The 21,884-nt window shown below is 36.8% G+C and overlaps 1 protein-coding gene across 1 annotated transcript in view; it reads left to right on the forward strand.

The window, feature by feature from the left end:
* The window catches only part of eys (eyes shut homolog), a 243,598-nt gene that overhangs the window by 68,641 nt on the left and 153,073 nt on the right, over positions 1-21,884 (forward strand). The window contains 5 exon segments of the mRNA XM_047816667.1: positions 194-307; positions 645-758; positions 1,077-1,190; positions 5,130-5,330; positions 18,016-18,137. Of these exon segments, the coding sequence (XP_047672623.1) occupies positions 194-307; positions 645-758; positions 1,077-1,190; positions 5,130-5,330; positions 18,016-18,137 (665 nt within the window).

A 21,884-nucleotide genomic window follows, 5' to 3' on the forward strand; every position in this document is an offset into this window, starting at 1 on the left:
ATGAAAAACATCATTGGGATTGCGGCTGTTGAGTTTAAAGCGATTGTTTTTGCAAAATTACAGAAACTAAAACTAATATAAAACATTTGTACATTTAGAATGGCTAGACTCATCAATTAATAATAATTTATTTAGAGCTAATCCACAGTCAGGACTTATTCAATAAATTAAACCGTTCCTCCATTTCCTCCAGGCGTTAACTGTGAGATTGAAGTAAACGAGTGTCTAAGTCAGCCCTGTAAAAATGGAGCTTCCTGTATGGACAAGCTCGACTCCTTCAGCTGTGTCTGTCCAGACGGAGTCACAGGTTTGTTTACACCGTATGAATTCACATACATCTCTTACTTGTTTTTTTTTATTATATATTTCTTTACCTTTCACTTTAGACCTTTTAAAGACACAATGTCTGGAGATCACATGTAGACAAATTGTAGACAAAATCGGCCAACCGTCATTCTTCTGTCTATTATTTTAGTTTTTTTATGCTGAAGGATTTTGTTCTGCAGTGCTAAAATCTTTTAAGTGTATTGTATTATAGATTGCTTTTCTTTCATCTCTTGCTCTGTACTATACATGCTTTTAATATATAGATGTTAAATGTCAAGACTCAGACTCTTGTGTATTCTTCTCTGCATCTTCCTAAGGCACTTTATGTGAAATTGACATCGATGAATGCCTGTCATCTCCATGCCTGCACGAAGGCACATGTGTGGATCTCACTGATGGGTTCATATGCATTTGTCCTCCTGGATTCACCGGTATGTGTCATGCAATCAGGCATATCTACATACAGTATCTGCTAAATATGAATAGGTATAACTCAGGTAATGGTATCAGCATATATTAAGCTGTGCAGGATATTAGAATATATTTTTAGAACAAACTTTATTTGTTAGGCAGTTTGTAGGAAATTGTCTGTAATTTCATCGGCGTTAATTAAATCAACGTTCATCTCTTGCGTTTCTTTGTTGAACAGCTAATATTTTGTACAAAAGGAGGATGGTAATGGCAATCATCCCATTTGTGTATTTGTGCCTCAGTTTATTTGTTCCTGCCGTCTGTTTCCCCTCTCAAAGGACCTGTGTGCGAGGTGGATATTGACAAGTGCAGCTCTTCTCCTTGCAAGAATGAAGCCACTTGCCGAGACCAGGCTGGTAATTACCGGTGCCAATGTGTAGATCTATTTAAAGGTAATAAGCACAGAATAGGGAAGGTAGGAAAGCAGTAGGCAAAAAAAAATCAAGGTTAATCAGCTCCAGAAAGCTTTTTTCTTTGCCTGTCTGAACCCATCTGGATAGAGCTTCCACATCTTTGTTTTCTGAATACACAGACGTTAAACAGTGCATCAAATTACAAAGGCCAATACTCTCTGATTTCAGCAAGCCCTGTTGTGTTGTGTTAAGTCCTAGGACTAAAAAAAAGCCTAAACAAAACTCAAGGGCATGTTTGAAGAGGCAATGTACTGGATGTGCACTTTAAAAAATAATTGCTCAGGAAAAGGTAGGTCTTAAATATGCTTCATCATAAAGCCCCACTCATACTGATTGGTGTCGTTAGCCAGATTGATTGCAAGGGTCAGAGGAAAGTTCTTTTTGGCTTGTGTTCATATTTGTGGAATGAATCTATGTATCTTTAGCCCTAATTCTCAATGTAATATTGCCTTGATCCATTAACTACATTCTATAAAGGCACATCTTTTTCTGTCTAACCTTCATGGATATTTTATGAGAAAAACTCAGGGTCCACCAGTGAGTGTGTGTGTGTGTGTGTGTGTGTGTGTGTGTGTGTGTGTGTGTGTGTGTGTGTGTGTGTGTGTGTGTGTGTGTGTGTGAGAGAGAGAGAGAGAGAGAGAGAGAGAAAGAGAGAGAGTATGTGTGTGTATGTTTAATTTTAACTGAACACACTGACACATTGATTATTGGACCACATGCCAGCTCATGTTAATGACAGACATCCACATACTGAGCGATTTTTAACCATGCAAACATGTAGCACATCGTTGCTTTCATTTTTCTGTGCTCAACTTCTCGGTGCATAACTATTTCTCCAATTTTCAAATGAATAGTTGGCATACCACCCACTTTTTCTTCTGTGCAGCTTTACAAGTGCACAGCAATTTGTATGACTGCAGACAGGGAACATTTCCTCTAGACTACTCAATAAAAATCATGACTATTTAATTAGAAATGCCATTTGTGCAGAGAAAACAGAAAAATAATCTTTGTGTTCGGTATCTTTGTGCTGTCCGATGTTAATGTTACTAGTAATGTTATAATAAATGAAAGTTTTGATATAAGAGCATTCTTTCCATCTTCATGGCATACTTTAAAAATTATTAGCACTTGTATTAGGTCTCACCTCTTAGCTTGCTACATCTGACAAACCAACTGTGTGAACTATGAAATTCTTTGACAGGCACAAACGATTTTGAAAATGTGAAATAATTGAAATATCAAAACCTTTCTACTGTTTGACAATACTAGAAATCCATGGACTTCAGAATTACTGATACCTTGGAAGACACAAATTTGGAAGAATAATTACATAATTGTTTCAAACGCTTTCGAAATCAGACAATCGAAATACTTCCTCTATCATCTAGCAAGTATAATTCTGATAAGAATGACCCAAAAAACATTTAAAGCTGTCAATCTTTCAGTTTTCAAGCATCGTCACATTTTTTTCTGTACAAATGTGAAGTTGTAAACATAAAAAACCCCTTTGAGGCTTTGAACACGAGCGAAAGAGATGGACCTGTCAGCTGTGTAGAAATATACACAAGTAGTTAAAAATATCATTCAGCACAATTATGTTCAAAATCTGGAGCAGTATATAAAATGTGCAGTATATATCTATATATAGTGCTCCACGGCACATTGAGGACAAGACAAAGAAAATCCCCAAAATAACAGATTAAGAAAAAAATAAATAAAGATGCCATCTCCAATGTGTGTGTGTACATGAACTGCTCGTTCTCTCATCTTTAGAAACACTGATTAGTCTTTTACAATTTTCCGTTTTATGGTTATTAGATTTTTAGAAATGTTCGGTACTTTAATGAGAGCAAAGTCAGGCTTTATTAGACTTGTCTACTAGTCAAATAGTTTAATGCAGATTTTCATGTTGCTTTTCATTTTTTAAAGCCTTTTTAATACCGATCTCTAACCACAAGATTAGTAACTGCTTAAAATTCCCCCCTCCTTCCACTGACCTTGTGTGACACTTTAAAAGTGTACAAAAACAATGGGGCTTCATATTGTACAGTCCTAAATGCTAGTCTGAGCATTTACAGTTACACACACACAGTTACTGAGGCCCAGTTAAGTTTATTCTGTTTTTCTTAAAAGAAATGGATTTAGGGAAATTCGGTACACATACTGGCAGTGACCTTCAATAATAGAGGGATAAAACAGCAGGAGAATCCTACAAATGGAATTTAAAACCTGCATCATCAAATAAGTCATAGAACTCAGCAGGCACATGCAAATATCTACTCCACCTATAATATGGTAGCAAATCACTGTATAAATATTTGTTGGTGCTTGACATGGCAATGGAAGCTGGAATTCTGGAATTATGTCATGAAAGGTGCTGAGTATAAGGAGAAGGTAGCAGACGTGCAGCAGCTCTATGGGCAGAAAACCACCTCAATAAAGCAAAAGATCAGAGACTTTAGGCAGACTGGTGCAGGACGGCAGGAAGGCAACATGGCATAAATCAAATATCCATGCCTTGTAACATTGGTGTGAAGAAAGCCAGCTTTGAACACAAAATAAGTTGAACCTTGAAGAGAATGGGCTGCAAGAAAAAAAAGAAGAGAGACCACAGCAGGTTTCACTCTTGTTAGCTCAGAACAAGAAAGCGAGACAGCAGACATAGACTCACCAAAAAAATGACATCAGATGTGATGATTTTTAAATATCTCTGCTGTTACATGCACATCGTGCGATCAGAAACTGATGTAATCATAGATCCAGTCTGTCTTGTCTCACTGGTTCAGACTGCTGCTGCTGGTGTAATGATGAAGTAGTTTATTAGAATGTTTTTTTCTTGGTGCACATTATCCTTCTTAATACCAAATGTTGCCTTGATTAAATGTCACAGATACTGTACATGAATATTATAGCTGGTATTCCTTTATTGTTTTTTTCCTTTTCATCTCTCAGTGGCAATGTTCAGTAGGAACTGGAATTGGATCATGGAAACAGACCACCTTCAGTGTTCACATTCCTACTGTACTGTATAAATGATATCATCTGGAATCTAGTGACAATTAAAAAAAATAAAAAATAAACAGTGATTTGTTGTTTGTTCCAACAACTGAATGTTGGAACAGAAAAAATACCCTGCCACCAACACACCAAAATATCATTCATTCATTCACTCATTTATTCATTCATTTTCTACCGCTTATCCGAACACCTTGGGTCACGGGGAGCCTGTGCCTATCTCAGGCGTCATCGGGCATCGAGGCAGGATACACCCTGGACGGAGTGCCAACCCATCACAGGGCACACACACTCTCATTCACTCACACACTGCGGACAATTTTCCAAAGATGCCAATCAACCTACCATGGATGTCTTTGGACTGGGGGAGGAAACCCCCGAGGCACGGGGAGAACGTGCGAACTCCACACACACGAGGCAGAGGCGGGACACCAAAATATGAACATACTAATTTCAATTATGTGTCTAATTTTACTAGCTTGTTTGTAAAACAAATCTGTACTGAGGGGGTCCATTTTTATAATTTAAAGGGGTCCCTGACTGAGAAGCATTTGAGAACCCTTGCCTCAGAGGTTGCCTTGGTTTCCAATACGGTACCTAGAACTTGTTTGTTTGTTTGCTCATTTCTTTGTTTTTGAAAATGTTTTAATTATGTGTAAAATGATTTAAGAAATTAAATTTTAGATCATAGATGTCATATAGTGCCTCTGCTCTGGAGACCTTCTGGGTTGAGTGCATGTCTTTGTGCCTGATAGACAAAGTTATTATGAGACACTTGTATGAAAAAAATTATATTTTATTACAGATTTCGTATAACAGCCTAGTATTCACATCAACCTTTAAATATCCACTCTATTTACTTACTTAAAATGGCTTTTCTATGATTTGCTTTATGCCCAGGTTTTCAGGTGTGCAAGTTTCTGCCATGTGAAGTTAATAATCCATGTGAGAACGAGGCTGAGTGTGTGGACGAAACTGACCTGGACCGCTTCCCTTTGGGATTCCAGTGCCGCTGCATCCGAGGCTTCACTGGCCCTCACTGTGAGCTCAACGTCGACGAGTGCAACTCTAACCCCTGCATCCACGGCTTCTGCTATGACGGTAAGCACATGTCATGTTCCCAAGTTTACCTACTGTATCTCCTGTAGGATGTTCACAGATTTGTTTCTTTTTCCAGATGTCAATGAAAAATTATTCAAAATAAATAAAAGAAAATATTTAGAAATGCTTGTAGTATTCAGTTTTAATGAAATGGGGGGGGGGTATCTATGTGCAAATTTAACCATCTATATTGACTGATCTCAGCTGTGAAGTGTTTCTTCTACCAAATGGTGAACTAGTGAGTCTATATGTAGTGAATCATATTAGGAAAAATTAAAAATAAGATCAGTGTCTTATTTAAAAATACTCTCGTCAAAACCTGACACATTGAGTCCCACATTTTTGTTTCTGCATGAATGACAATGTCGTATCAAGCACAATGTATCACATCTCATTTTTTCTGTCTGACGTACATCTGTAGCGATTTTATTCTGTTGTGATTTTACTCTGGAGAGTGTATTTACCTGTATATTAAACTAAAAGCCTTTTTCTCTAGACACCCCAATAGTCATGCATCAAGCCAGACCCCTAAGCTCCATTAATTTACATGACAGCATATTTTATCCCCTGCCTAACACCCCTAAAGAGCTAGCCTGGGGTAAGTGTGAAGGAAACTCCATGTTATGTTAACTGTACCGCAGAAGCTTTTGCTTCTTAACTGGCAGTGTGCATTGTTCCGGGGAAAAGCCTTCCAACCACTTGGCTGCCATTATGATATATGCCAAATAGTTGCCAAATTGAATTTTAGAGACACAGCCATGATTGTTATTCCCAGCATATTCATTCATTCATTCATTCATTCATTCATTCATTCATTCATTCATTCATTCATTCATTTTCTACCGCTTATCCGATCTACCTCAGGCCACGTGTCACTATCTCAGGCGTCATCAGGCATCAAGGCAGGATACACCCTGGACGGAATGCCAACCCATCGCAGGGCACACACACTCTGTCATTCACTCACGCAATCACACACTACGGACAATTTTCTAGAGATGCCAATCAACCTACCATGCATGTCTTTGGACCGGAGGGAGGAAACCGGAGTACCTGGAGGAAACCTCGAGACATGGGGAGAACATGCAAACTCCACACACAAGGCGGAGGTGGGAATCGAACCCCCAACCCTGGAGGTGTGAGGCGAACGTGCTAACCACTAAGCCACCGTGCCCCTCTATTCTCAGCATATGACAAATCAAATAATTTTATGCACAGATTAACAGTGAAAATGGATTTGAAGTACCTTTCAACATGAATCACATCATGCTGTTTCATATAGGTTAATAATTCTCAAATCATATTATTTAGAAAGTTTTAATTGATTTTATTACTGCAGCTCTGACATTAGCTGTAATTTAAAATGTCACCTGATCTATAGGTCTATGTTATGGTTTCTATAGTAACAGTTCATCCACAGGTTAAAAACTTGTAATAAAGAAAAATTGTTAAAAGAAAAATAGTAAAGAATTGTTCATTTGATACATAAAGAATGAGGCTGGGATTTTGATTCTTGCTTCTGCCCTGTGTGTGGAGTTGTCATGTTCTTCCCAGCGGTACCCAAATTCAATGCATGTGCTGTTGACTGACTGACATTTCTAAATCGTTTGTAGTGTGTGAGTTGGGGGTGTGAGAATGTGTGTGCTATTGTGCCCTGTGATTGGTTGGCATGCATTCCAGGATGTCCCTTGCTTTGTGCCCATGGGATGGACTCCAGGTCCCCCATGAACCGGTACAGTGTTACAGGTTCAGTGTTATGGTGTACGGTACAGAAGAAAGGATAGATGGGTGAAGACTATGTCAGGTGTCAGTGCTTTGTAAGATTCAGTATGCCATGAGTAAGACTTCAGGATTGAGTCATTTGCAAAGGAAGAATCTGGTGAGGGTACTACTTTTTTATAGCTGCTATAAATTAAGGGATAACAGCAACTTACTTGCCTTGTGGATGCTCCGGAACATTCAGTGCAACTATAAATAGTTAAAAAGAAAATGTTTTTAGCAGATGGGGCATGATATAGCAAGAAACTGCTGAGGGATTAGTTGAGGATGAGCTAATGTGGCAAACCTGACAACTATCTGCACTGATTATACTTAAAAGCTGTTTGTGTCTAGCAGCAGTAAGTGGAAACTTGAGTGTGAGTTGAGGAAAGGCAAAAGGACTGTGGCATCTAAAACAGCCAGAAATTTATTCATTTGTAGGGGTTTCTTTCTCTGTTTGATTACTATGCTGCAGCATGAGTGTAGAAAAATAAATCAGCTCATGTACATCCAGGGTCAGCTGCCATTTCCTAGTATGCTTTGTTGTCCTGTTGGGTCATCTTGCACAGAGATAGGGAGCTGAATCATGGGCTCACAGCAGAGCAGGAAGGAGATAAGAGGCTCATCAGGGTGGCTCAAAATATTAGAAATTGTCATGATTTTTAATAACAATTGTTACATCAGAAAGATATACTGTATGACATGAAGAAGAATCATCACAAAGATAAGAAATAGTAATAATTTGCCTATTATCCAAAGGATTTCCATCAAAGTATGTGAATTCATTTATAAAACTCATTTGTAATGAGAATTTGTAGTGCAATTCTGCCATAGACTCAGTCAAGTGAGCTGTTCTGGGCATCATGGACAGTGTCATATGACTCACAGCACATTCTTCAGTGAAGGTCCAAAGTCCAAGGTTCTCTACTTATATTCAGATGAATCTGCTAGATTCTTTATGTAAAAATCATAATAATTAATAATTAAAGCTTGTTTTAAAAAAAATATATATGTTTTTATGTAAGAGTATATATATATATATATATATATATATATATATATATATATATATATATATATATATATATATATATATATATATATATGATATTGGTCAATGTGACTGTTTAGAATTAACCAATCACATTCAAACTCATGTTTAAAAGTAATTATCATACACCTGTCAAGCAGTTCTGATTACCCCCAAACCAATGATAAGGAACAGCCAAGAGAGCAATATACAAAGATCAGTATACAAAGAGTGTACAAGATGAAAAATCATATCAGGCTGCCAAGAAATCTATTGTAAGATTAAAGGAGCTACAGGGATATCTGGCAAGTACTGGTCATTTCCTGCATGTGAAATCAATTTCTGCAATTCTTCACGTTTCTGGGGTATGTATGTTGAGACAAAGGTAGTATCTTTTGGGCATATTTCTACAAAGATATATATACAGCTTGTCATCCAAAGAACATTGTATCAAAGGTGAAACATGGTGGTGGCAGCATCATGCTTCAGGGCTGCTTGTTTTCAGCTTGGACTGGGGCTATATCTCACCTCCCATCTCACCTCCCATCTCACCTCCCATTTCACCTCCCAGTCAACAAAGTAATGGCTTAGAAGATGATCATCAGCATTTTGGTATGGGACAGTTGTACAACAGATCTAAAGCCTCCCTGATACCTGTGAAATGAGTTGTGGTGGGCTGTGTGCAGGAGATTACCCCCTGATGGATATGGAGCATTTTTGCAATGAAATTGCCAAATCATGATGTACTATGTATAAGAGTCTTAATCACAACTGCTGTACTAGAGATTCTTACCTGAGTTCTGTAGTACCAATGATTGTATATTTAGAATGTACAAGATAATGCAATTTACTTGTTTAAAGCCATTTTCTTAGGTCAAAAGTGGCATTATTATCTTGCAAAAATTGGAGCTGATGTCTGCAAAGTTCACTTCTTGTTTGTTTGGTTTTTTTTTCATGCCTAGAAGCACATACACTATGAAATAACTAAGTACAAATAATCACATTTTGTGCATTGGCTAAATTAATGTGGCATATCCAACATTATTAATTTAGATGTAAAATGTAGTCTAAACTGTAAACCTAGTCAAATAATTTTCACAGGTTTGTTGGTTTTTGTCTTTGTCAGAAAAAGGTTTCAGAGTTTTCATTCATGACTGATTGAGCTACTATTTGCTAGCTAGTCATGTTAATTATCTATCATGTTAGTCAAAGTAGCTAATGTAATGGACTAGCTGAAATGCAGATGTGTCCTCTTTTACGCTCCACTCGTTCTCTTTAAACTTATCAAGCTACTGTGGGTGTTAGCTACAGTCATACAGACAATAAACTGAAAATGAGCTAGTGTTAGCTTTCTTGGTTATGCCATCAGCTCATTCACTCTCATTGGTTTGCTAGTTAAAATAACCATTAGCCTTCAAAATGAGCAAAATACCAGACAATCTACAAAGAAAAAAAGCCCATTTTAAAAGGTATATTAAAACAGCTTACAAAGAACAAGACATGGCTTGGATCTTTAGTTGTGTGTTGGAATTCATGTGCACATACATGAGGTTCAACATTTGCAAAATGACATCAACCACAGTTTTTATAAAACTGCATATAAAACACATTTATCATGAGAAAAATTTCGTTGGTCACTGAACATGAAAAAATGACAACAGTCTGTGTTACTGCCATATGGTATACACAAGGCTCATTTTGAAAATTTCCCTTTATTTTCCTATTTTGGTTTAAGTATTTTACCCCTTGCTTGCTGGCCATGTGGAACAACTGCTTATCCAGTGAAGCATACATTTGATACAACTAAACAATTATTGTTCTCAGTTAAACAACTGAGCATTTGAGGGTTAATGGTTTCTCAGGGGGCCAGCAGCAGCAGCATGGTGGAGCTTGGGTTTAAACACACATGCACCTACTGTAAAGTTTATCCACAATGGTGCAAAAAAGAAAAAAACAACAACTGAGTGACAGTTCTATGGGTAGAAATGCCATCTTTATTAGAGCAGTAAAAGGTCAAACTGCTTAGAGTCAAGTCAAATAAAGTCAAGTCATAAGAAGCTTTTATGACAATATGGCTACTACGTCATTTCTGACTGCTCAGAATTGTGACTAAAGTGTATGTATAATCATATGAATGCATGATCCATAGAGTGATTTTATTTGCATGTATTGTCCAGCTGTTCTCTTAGAGGAAAGAGGCATTGGAGATTAATGCAAAATTATACATGATATATACATCATATTTGTTGTACATGCAAATAAAATCACTCAACGGATCATGCATTCATATGATTATACATAGACTTTAGTCACAATTCTGAGCAGAAATGACGTAGACAACACACTTAGACAACACACTCCTTCACTAACAGCCAAAGCACCAACTAAGCTATATATATATATATATATATATATATATATAATATATAATAATATAATATACATAATTATATAATATATTTTCTTACTACTAAATATTCCATAGTCAACTGTTAGTGGTATTGTAACAAAAGTTAAAGCAACTGTAAACAGAGCGGGGTCAGTGCATGCTGAGACACACAATACGCAGAAAGTCAGCAACTTTCTGCAGAGTCTATAGCTACTGACCTCCAAACCTTGTGTGGCCATCAGATTAGCTCAAGAACAGTTCGTAGAATGCTTCGTGGAATGGGTTTACAAGGCCAAGCATTTACCTCCAAGCCTTACATCAGGGTGCATAGCACACCACAAATGCATTCCAGAACAGTGAAGATGTGTTCTCCGGAGTGATAACACTTCTCTGTCAATCCGATGGACGAGTTTGGGCATGGCGGTTGACAGGAGGACTGTACATGCATGGTGCTAAGTGTAAAGTTTGGTACAGGGTGGAGTGTGGTGTGGGGTTGTTCTTTGGGGTTTTGGATTGACCCCTTAGTTCCAGTGAAAGGAACACTTAATACATCAGCATACCAAGACAATTTCATGTTCCCAACTTTGTGTTAACAGTTTGGGGATGTCTCCTTTCTTTTTCAACATGACTGCTCACCAGTGCACGAAGCAAGGTCTGTGAACACATGAATGAGCGAGTTTGATGTGGAGGAAATTAACTGGACTGAGAGTCCTGACCTCAACCCGGTAAACACCTTTGGCTTGAATTAGAGCGGATACTGCAAGCCAGGTCTTCTCATCCAACATTGTTGCCTGACCTCACAAATATGCTAGATGAATGGTCAAAATGTCCCATAAACGCACTCTTAAACCTTGTGGAATGCCCTCCCATTTGCTGCAAATGATGGGCCAACTCCATATTAAACCCTACAGACTAAGAATGGGTTGTCATTGAAATTTATCCAAACGCAGACATCCCAAAACGTTTGGCATTATAGTGTGTATGACATACTTGCCTTTGCTACTGTACCACTTCTTTGCTCTCCACATTTTGTTGTGGTCTGAAAGTCAGATGAATCAACATTTAAATGCTGTAGTCTGTATGTTTATAATGGATGACATTTTGAAAAAATTGATTAAACCAATAATTCAATTAAGACTCAATAATTGTGTCTGAATGGACTACTCCCCACAACCATACTTTATGGTTGAAAGCCTTTCTAGGACAATGAAGGTTATTATAAAGTTATAAAAGGACTGAATCTGGAATGTGATGTTCAGAATGCACATACAGTATGAATGTGATTTTCAAGTGTCCACAGACTTTTAGCTACAGTATATAGTGTATTTCTACTTATAGTTCCCACTACTTTTGCAACAAGTTGCTGTTTCAAATCTAGGGAATATGGTGATTTCATTATTTAATATCTTGAAAGCACAAGATAGATGAGTTTCATGCATTCCTTCTGACCTCTTTCCTCAATGTTGTCCTGAAAGAAATGTGCTGTGCTGTGAGTATAAGAAGTTGGGAGAGCAGCTGGAGGATTGTGGAAATGAACTATAGATAGTTGCTGTGGATTTATTTGCATCCAGCATGTTGTGGTGTTAGATATCACACCCTCTGCTTCTTCTTGAATACATGGTATTTGAACAAAGCTTTCTCCGTATAGAAAATAAAAAACATCCATCCAGCTCCAATTCTCATGCCAACGAAGACGATTGTGTGTGTCTCAGTCCAACAGGGACAAAATGTGCCTTCTAGCTCTCCCCTACCAGGTACAGGTCCTCTGGTGACCTGTTAACATTTTAAAGTGAGAACAATTCTGTGTTAGTCAGTCCTACTCATGGGGGAAGGAATAACAGGCAAATGTGTCATTGAGTCATAGTTTGAGACTGAAAAGGTCTGTTTTTCAGGTCCAGTTTTGCTTGTAGAACTAGGCCTAAACTTTGCAAGTAAAATTAAGTGTGGAAATTCCAAGCTCATTCATGAATTAGTTATCCATTCATTTATTTTCCCTACATCTTTTTCTACACATAGTCATGATAAAATAAAGCCTATTGGATGACACTGACCAGTGAAGATAAAACATAGAGCCCATTTCCATGTTAGAAGATGAAACTGATGGAACTTCAGTATATTAATTCATTTGCATTCAGTTTGTTCAATTTATGACATCAGAATCAGAAAGGTCTTTATTGCTAAGTATGTTTTCACATACTATACGAGGAATTTGTTGTAGTACAGGAGCTCCAAAGTGTAAACAAAATGGCAATGATAAGAAATTAATACATATATAATAGACAATTGTATGTACAGTGGAAAAAAATGTTTTTCAAATTGAAATATAAATGTGCAAATTGAAGTATAGATGTGCAAATTCAGATCGAAATGTGCAAGTTGAAATATAAATGAGTATGTATAAACAATGTAAACAATGTAAGAATAGTAATAAATGCTCTTCAAGTTTAATAAGCAGTGAGTAGAATTTTGTCATTAGCTGTTACAATGTGTATATGTAGGCACTTTAAAACATTTCTTTCCACAAAGCCATTTAAACTAATCAATATTTCAAGGACTTTTGCATGTTGCTCATCAATAGTTGTCTTCAGGTCATGGGTCTCTGACTTGGACGTTCAAACACATCAATTTGCCTCTCTCCTTTTTCTCTTGAGTGTTTTGGGACATTCTCAATGATTATTTCCTCAAAGTTTTCCAGTGCCTGTGGCAGTAATGTAGCCCCACTGCACTGAGCAATGCCTTTTTTCCTTTATACACAGAATGGTCCATTTCTGCCCTTTTTTTGTCTCATCTGTCTACAGAATATTCTGGAATAAGCCTGAAGCACTGAAGCATAGCCATTTTCTAGTTCTTTGGCATTGGTATGAACAGGTCTTTTGTGTACATTGTTTTTATTGTTAACCGTATCTCATGTTTGTAAAATCAATAATTTGATATTAAGCTTATTATTAATATTGAGCAATTCATTATATCAGAAGGTCTCCTCAATGGCATAACAAAAATTATTTGGGGATATTGATCAGACACTGAAAGACCAAATGCAGTTGTATTTAAGATTTAATTGTTTTCTTTGTGTGTGTGTGTGTGTGTGTGTGTGTGTGTGTGTGTGTGTGTGTGTGTGTGTGTGTGTGTGTGTGTGTGTGTGTGTGTGTGTGTGTGTGTGTGATTCAAATCTGTAACGCTCTACTGGTTTTAAATAGACTAAGATTTCATTTCTGTTATCTGTTATCTTTTTGTATAGTTTGTAGTTTAGACTGTGTGTGTTTATTGTCCCCACTTTTGTCACTCATTTTGTGGAGGAAAATGCTAATGAGCATATAGTGTACATTTGTTGAGTTCAGTACTGTATTTATACTGTATAAGGCTGTCTTTCACTTGCACCTTATCAGTCAATGATGATGACATGATGTCAGTTAAATAGGAAGAAAATATCAGACCAGATGGAGATCAAATCTTGGAGAAGCTTCATTCTGTGGGTTTAATGAATATACCCCTGAATGTAGAGGCATTTGACCTACGAAATCAGCCCCAGCATTGCTTCTTTATACCATAATGTATATTTTTTCCTGTAGTCACTGGTGATATCTGCTGCCTATAAAAGCTGTAGAATATGATTTATATAAAATATAAATATATTCTTATGAAATCATTCACTGACCCCTGAATCTCTGTGAATGGAATCGTTATAATCCTGAGAAACCAAGGTGTCTGGTCAGAATTACTTTATCTGCTGTGGCCCTTCCCTCTAAAATGATAAGTGGGCCTAAACCATATAGAATTCTTTTTTCTTATATCACCTGCAACCAGCAATTTACAGAGAAATCAAGAGAGCATCGGCTGATCATTTGGCGAGCACCTAAGTATCATAAGAATGAAGGATCTCTCCTTTCGTGATGAGTCTTCAGCAGCAATAGACACAACATTAAAAAAAAAATCTCTGTTTCTATTGCCAATTATATTTATGGGAGCAATGGATGTAAGGAGAAAGAAATATATCACTCAGAACTCCCCACTGCAGCAATTGAAAATGATCCACAGGAATAATCCAAGTCCACAGGAAACACAACCCTGTTATTGAGTTTGCTTTCTCTGTGCAAGTGTGATCTGCTAATACTATATACTATATGGTCAAAATGTTTCAGTATAATACTAAAAAATTGAAACCTCTACAAATGAAAACATGGACAAACACTCATTCACTCATGTGGATAGAGTAAATACAGTAATGCTGGATATCATAGAGACATATTTTCTTTCATTCAGTAATAACTTCGACGAGTGCAAAAATGTTCTCTGCATATGCAATGACTTTTACAAGCATTCGTGAACAAATGTGCATGCTTTCCTCTTTGTGCACGGTTAGTCACAGTTTGGATACTTTTAATATGATAATATCATTGCCCTATTCTAAAGAAGAAGAAGAAGAAGAAGAAGAAGAAGAAGAAGAAGAAGAAGAAGAAGAGGTTTAAGAAAAAAAAGTTTAAGAATTAGGCTCAATTAGCATTAAAAGCTTGGCATAATCTGAAATTTCAGAAAATTGTAGTTTATTTAAACAGATCCAAGTTAAAGAGTAACAAGTTAACAAGTATATGACAAATAATTGTTTCATACCAGCAAACATTTTCCACTCAAAACAACAAACATTCTGAATGCATTACTCTACAGTGAGACAGAACGTACAATACAGTACATTGTCTCTCTACAAGGGACTACACAACCTAAGTGTAATAAAAACTAGTAAAATATATAAAATAGTGTAAGACAAGTGATCAACTAAACTGTATGACAACTTGATTTAGTAACAAACTGCATGATTTAGTAACAGTTCAAATACAGACATTACATATTAGTGTACTTTTCATTTTTAACACAACTTTGGATCTACGTCTGTATAATAGAAACATAGAAAAGGCCTTTAAAAAAAAATCCTATCTGTGTTTCTTTTTGGATTTAAACCTGACATGCGGATGGTCTTTTTTAATATATCAAAGCCTGTTTGATTTTCTAAAAAATTATGAAGTGTAGACACAGTGAACAGCACATTTATATTTTTAAATTGAATTAATTTCAAATTCTTCTTTGGAAACCCAGCAGAGATTTGCTTCCTTGTGCACTGTTGCAAGTGTAACTTTAACTGAAATGCATGTACACCACTGTTAATTTGTTTCGTCTCACAAGATAGGAGATAGGAAATAGAATACCTTTTTTGTTTGTTTTTGCTAATTTATTTCTTTGTTAGTTTTGTTGTGAATAATTGGTAAGGGAAGTTTTCCGAAACCTGAAAATTCTAACTATAATCTTTGTCTTGAAGCTTCAATGAAATTAAAATATTGTATTTTTTGTTTCATCGTGTAGGATGGCAATTCTGATGCGATTATTTCTAGTCCTGTGTTATAAGCAGTAATGGTCAGGCCATGTCTATTCTGATACAGGATTTGTTAGGCCTATTAGACCAATTGATGGTGCTCCAAGTCCACGCTTTTCTCAAAAGCTTTATTAACATTCATTAAGTAGTGTCATGAGAATAAAGATTCTCCATGCAACGTGACTGCGCAATTATATTAGCTCAGGTGCACTCATGTATGTTAACCTGGATACGAAAACAGATCAATTAGGGAGTAGTGCACTGTAATTTGAATAATTGATGATAAATGAGAGTTATTGCGATCAAAGCCTGAGGCTCTGTGTTGTTTTTCTTCCTTTTAGAAATTTTTCTAAACTATAATAGAATCCCATTTTATGTTCCAATGTTTTAAGCTGAATGTTGAAGTTTAACCAAGATGAGATCTTTTGCAGAACTGTAGAGGTTAATTTGGATCACTCTCATTTGGCATTTGTCCTACAGTATAACTGATACTAACATCATCTCATTACATATTTTAAGACAAATCTAAATGTACACTTATAATCTTACTGTTATAATCTTACACTGTGTACTCATTTTTACTAAAGCACTCATTTAAAGTCCCATGGACAATGAATAAGTCCATTAATTTAAAGGTTTAGGTAGACAAGGTTTAATAGACAACTCTTTAAATCCTTTCAGTCTTATAATCGCTTTTTTAAATGGCAGTAATGGCTAAACTGTAATAAAAAGTTAAAAATATATCTCCACATGTTCACAAACTTTTAATTGCCAGTGTACATGAATCACTCATATTTAATTTTTTTTTTTTTTTTTTTTTTTTTTTTTTTACTGTCGTTAGTTGTGAGATAATAATTGCCTTCCTCGTTACTGTAGCCAAAGCACTGAGCTCCTGTTTGTCCAATTACTTTGGAGGGGACATATAAATATAGGGCTCCTGCATTCCTCAGATGTAAATTAATTGTAATACATAATAAAGAGAAAACATTACAGCTGACAGTCTATGTTTTATAACCACTGATTCATGCTTTCATGCATACTGCAGTCCCAAATCTGCAGGTTGTCGATCATTTCAGCATAACACAAAGAAAGTTTTTTACTTTATCTTCAATACATTATTTTTATTTTTTTTTTTTTGGAGCAAAACCAAGAAAGATAAATGATGTATGGATAAACTCTTGGTTAGCATTTCCTTTGCATCAGTTCTTGTCTGTCTGTGTGTGTGTGTGTGTGTGTGTGTGTGTGTGTGTGTGTGTGTGTGTGTGTGTGTGTGTGTGTGTGTGTGTGTGTGTGTGCGCGCGCGCGCATGGGAAGAGGGTGCAATGGGACAAAGAGGGGTTTCTTGGCGGCAGCTGCTGTGAGTAATGGTGGCTGCCACCCAGGACCCTGAGCAGTTAATTAGTGCAATAGCAGCTACACGTGCCGAGCCAGAGTGACAGCACAGATTATGCGCTAAATCTCAGGCATAATGAAGAATCCTGGGACACAGGCATTGGGTTTGCAATAAATTTGCTCCTAGAAGAATCCCACAATTACCTGTGTCACCAGTTCTGCCTGTATATGGCTGTCAAGATGTGTGAAGCTGAAAGATCCACTTGTGTGTGGCGATTAAAGGCTGGATAATTGTGTTATTGGGCCTCTGATAAATTCTGTGAAGCCTGAGCACAGCATTCGTTTGTGTACAGCTGGTAAAGAACACAACTACAAAAAACTTGTACATAACATGTAATTAGATATTTTGCATTTTAAAGTTCATGTATAAAAGCGCTAGACTGGAAGTAACGATGGTCAGTGACTTCATTTCTCAAAAGACTACTAGAATACAGTACATGCTATATGCCCTTTTGTGTGCCATTTTTCAGTTGGGCGGGTTGTTTTGCACACTCAAATCGCAATAATCAGTTTGGGATTTTCTCTAGTTAAAGCCCCATCTAACCCCTGTAGTGGCTGTGCAGAGTTTTATAAGAAAGAGCTTTTATTTTTCACCACACTCCTTCTAAATCTTGAGAGATGAGGCTGCACTCAGGGCAAATGATGAAGTTCACATGATTTCATTGCTTATTTGCCCAAAAGTCATTTATTCTGTCTAGGCCAGCTACCAGCCTCTCTGAAAAGGGATTGTTTGCTTCTTCTTTTCCTCCTGCAGTCGTGGATGGCTTTTACTGCCTTTGTAACCCGGGTTATGCTGGAGTGAGCTGTGAGAAGGACATCGACGACTGCATTAGCAACGTGTGTGAGAACAACTCAACTTGTATCGACTTCCATCTGGTGAGTTTGGAATGCTGTGTTAAATCCATGTGTACCTCAGGAAATTAAAGAAGGGACAGCCTGTTATTGAAAATAACCTTTGACGTGACTAGTGACTCCAATATGAAGTTTAACGTCTGCTTTGTTTGGAAGTAGGATTTACTAAGGTGGATTTGTCATAGCAGTTGAGAAGCTGTGTGCTGGGAAATGATTTGGCTGAAGATATAACAGCATTGCCACAAGCCACCTTATAGCATTGCTTCCAACTGCCTTCAGTTAAAGTGACAATACAATTGCGTTTAGTTGTTCTGTACATTGAAGGTTTTTTTTGTTTCTAATCTTCTATTTGTTGATGATTTCAGTGATTGAACAGTGATTAGTTTAAGAAGTTAATTAAGCAGTTGCAATTAATCTCATAGGGGGCACGGTGGCTTAGTGGTTAGCACGTTTGCCTCACATCTCCAGGGTTGGGGGTTTGAGTCCCGTCTCCGCCTTGTGTGTGGAGTTTGCATGTTCTCCCCGTGCCTCGGGGGTTTCCTCTGGGCACTCCGGTTTCCTCCCCCAGTCCAAAGACATGCATGGTAGGTTGATTGGCATCTCTGGAAAATTGTCAGTAGTGTGTGATTGCATGAGTGAATGAGAGTGTGTGTGTGCCCTGCGATGGGTTGGCACTCCGTCAATCCTGCCTTGATGCCCGATGAGGCCTGAGATAGACACAGGCTCTCTGTGACCCGAGATGTTCGGATAAGCGGTAGAAAATGAATGAATTAATTAATCTCATGCAATTATGAAATCAACCAATCATGTGGCAGCAACACAATCCATAATAAATGTCATAAATACAGATCACAAGTGCACACAGGTCACAAATATCATAATGTTTGTGGGAAAATGTGACCTCAGTAACTCTGACCATAGCATGGTTGTTAACTGCACATCTGCTCAGAGTTTAATGGATAGCCACTGAAACTGAACACATAGGTGAGGGGTCTTTTTCAAACTGTCCACTTTAGGTTCTCACTGTAGCTCTGATTTTTGTTCTTGGCTAACAGGCCTTGAACCTGATGTGATATTCCACTGGTGTTGCCCAGCCATTTCAAGGTTTGACATGTTGTGCATTCTGAAATGCTTTTCTGCTCACCACAATTGTAAGAAATGGTACTTCCTGTCAGATAGAATCAGTCCGGCCATTCTTCTCTGATCTATTTCATTAGAAAGGCAGAACTGCTGCCTACTGAATAGGTATTGAAATCTATATGTGCAGTTCTGTGTAAACTCTACAGACTGATGTGTGAAAATCCCAGGATATCAGCAGTGTTTGAAATTTGCAAACTAACTTTGATCACATTTTCCCCTATTTTCATGTTGTTGTTGTTTTTTTTTTAATATCTCAAGCCATTGCCTTGTATCTACATGACTGTATACAAAAATGTAATGAAATTATATATTATATAAAATATAATAATCATACAGGTTTTGTTGTCCACTTAGTATTTCTAGTCCTTTGTACCATCTACTGTAAACTTACAGTAAATGAATCCTGTCCTGTCCTTTCCTGTCCTTTAAAGCGTCTTCCTTCTGACCTGTTCTTCATCTGCCGTGCCCCTATCCATCCTGATACACTTTCTGTCCTTACTTTCTATTTTCAGTTGGTACAGTCTCTCCTCCTTCATCACTTCTTTGTTCACTTGTCTTTGTTGTTTTTCTTGGCTCTTTTCCTCCCCTTCATGCAAGGCAAACCTCCTCCCACGAAATTATAAACAAGGTGTTAAGACTTGTTCTTTGGCATTGAAGCGTAAGGGGAAACCAATGTGCCATTTATTCCGTTTTAATAATGCAAGTGCAGAGCCCTTGGGATATTTATAGGGATATAGTATATGTGGAGATCTGAAATGGAGATATTTTAAGCTAGCCCTTTAACTGAAGTAAATCAGCTATTTCTGGCTAGTGCATGTCTGCAGCTTTTTTTTTAATGTGCCCAAACTGTAGACTGGGATTTATTAACAATGCATAAATGCACAGCTCTAAAGAACTTACATCCACTATAATGTAGTAATATTGTTGTAAAGAAACGGATAAATGAATTTAGTAAGATAAAATTACAGTGACTGACAATAAGTGTGAGACAATTAATTGTGATGTGCTTGGTGTTATAGCAGCATATCTCTTAAGCAGCCATCTATTTTTAAAAAAAGAGACTCGAACCCAAAACCTTTGGGTTCCAAATCAGACTCTCTAACCATTAGGCCACGACTGCTATTTTACACATTTATAAATATAATGTGTTCCGGAGGCCACTTTTTCTTATTCATTCATCAATATGTAGACGATTTGAGACACACAGTGAAATGATCTGTTGAAAGTTATGAATCAGAAAATGTCTGTATTCGGTGATGAGCCATAATTAAGAAATTTAAAACACATGGATTGATAAGAACTTGTTTGGAAGAATTTTATTGTTCAAAGGCACAATAAGAAGGACTGTAGGAAGATAAAATTTACCCCCCAAAAAAGGTCACGGATTTCGTTTTGCAGAATCCACGGGGAAACATTTTTATGGTCCCAAATATGCCATTTCCTTGCCAACAAAGTGTACTGAAAGTAAACCAAGCTGGAGTTTCGAGGGTGCACCTGGGAGGAGTCAATTTAGATGGTAAAATGTGTAAAAAAAACTTGAACTTTCCTCAACAGATAGCTCTCAAATATGGTTATACAAAAAAAGAAACAAATCCCCACTGTTAAGTATGGATGTTGTGAGTTCTTTTGAATTTGGTAGGAACCTTGTTAGGGTACAATGGCAGCATAGTACCAGGAGATTTTAAATAAAAATATGGCTGCCTCTGCCAAGAAGATACTGACTCGTGAATGGTTTTTCCAGCAGGACAATAAAACATACATCCAAACTCACAGAAAAAGGACCAGTAACCACAGAAGTAAGCTTTCGACAGTCTCCTGACCTAAACCCCACTGAAATGCTATACGATTAAGAGAAGGCTCTAGAAGTCTTTTTCTTTTCTAAGAAAAAATAAATACTGCAGTAATCAGTTAGATATCGATCATATTTCCATTTAGCAAATTACACCCAAAGATATTTTTCTTAACCATTTTAATCCTTCTTTACTTAAGTGTTATTATTTATGCTGATTACTGTATACACTTGATATATGATAAAAACAAAAAAAGATTATTCCCCCGAACTACATATTTTTAGAACTGTATGATTACAACATTGATATGAAGCAGTGCAACATCTTTTTGAAAATGATTTTTTTTTTTTTGACAGCACTGCAGAATTGATATCTGAGCAAGTAGAAAAAATCTTATTTTATTATCTTATTCTGTGGGCAGATAATTTTGCTTACTTTATGCATTTGTTTTAAGAAAGAAGCAAAGCCACCAAAAGAAGCAAAGGAAATTTCAAGCTGAAATGTACAGAAATAGGTTTATGTTTGTTTTAACATAATCTTATAGATAAAATTGACTATATTTAAGATATTTTCTACCATGTAATATGTTAAAATGTTATTTTTCTACACAGAGTTTGTTATGATTAAGGTGCCAGGATATTCGTTATGGCGGAATGTTCCTTTGTAAGTGCATTAGTTGCTGCAATCTAAAAACTTCCATACACAGCAACAAGTAATTTCAGTTAGAACCATCAGAGTAGAATTAAATATTGAATCTCGCAAATGCATGTAACAAAGTAGTTAATAAGGCTGCAAGTAATGGAAGAACACCACCAGACACTTTTATAGCTAGCTATATGGA

Source organism: Tachysurus fulvidraco, chromosome 7, assembly GCF_022655615.1.
Source record: "Tachysurus fulvidraco isolate hzauxx_2018 chromosome 7, HZAU_PFXX_2.0, whole genome shotgun sequence".
Taxonomy (NCBI): Eukaryota; Metazoa; Chordata; class Actinopteri; order Siluriformes; family Bagridae; genus Tachysurus; species Tachysurus fulvidraco.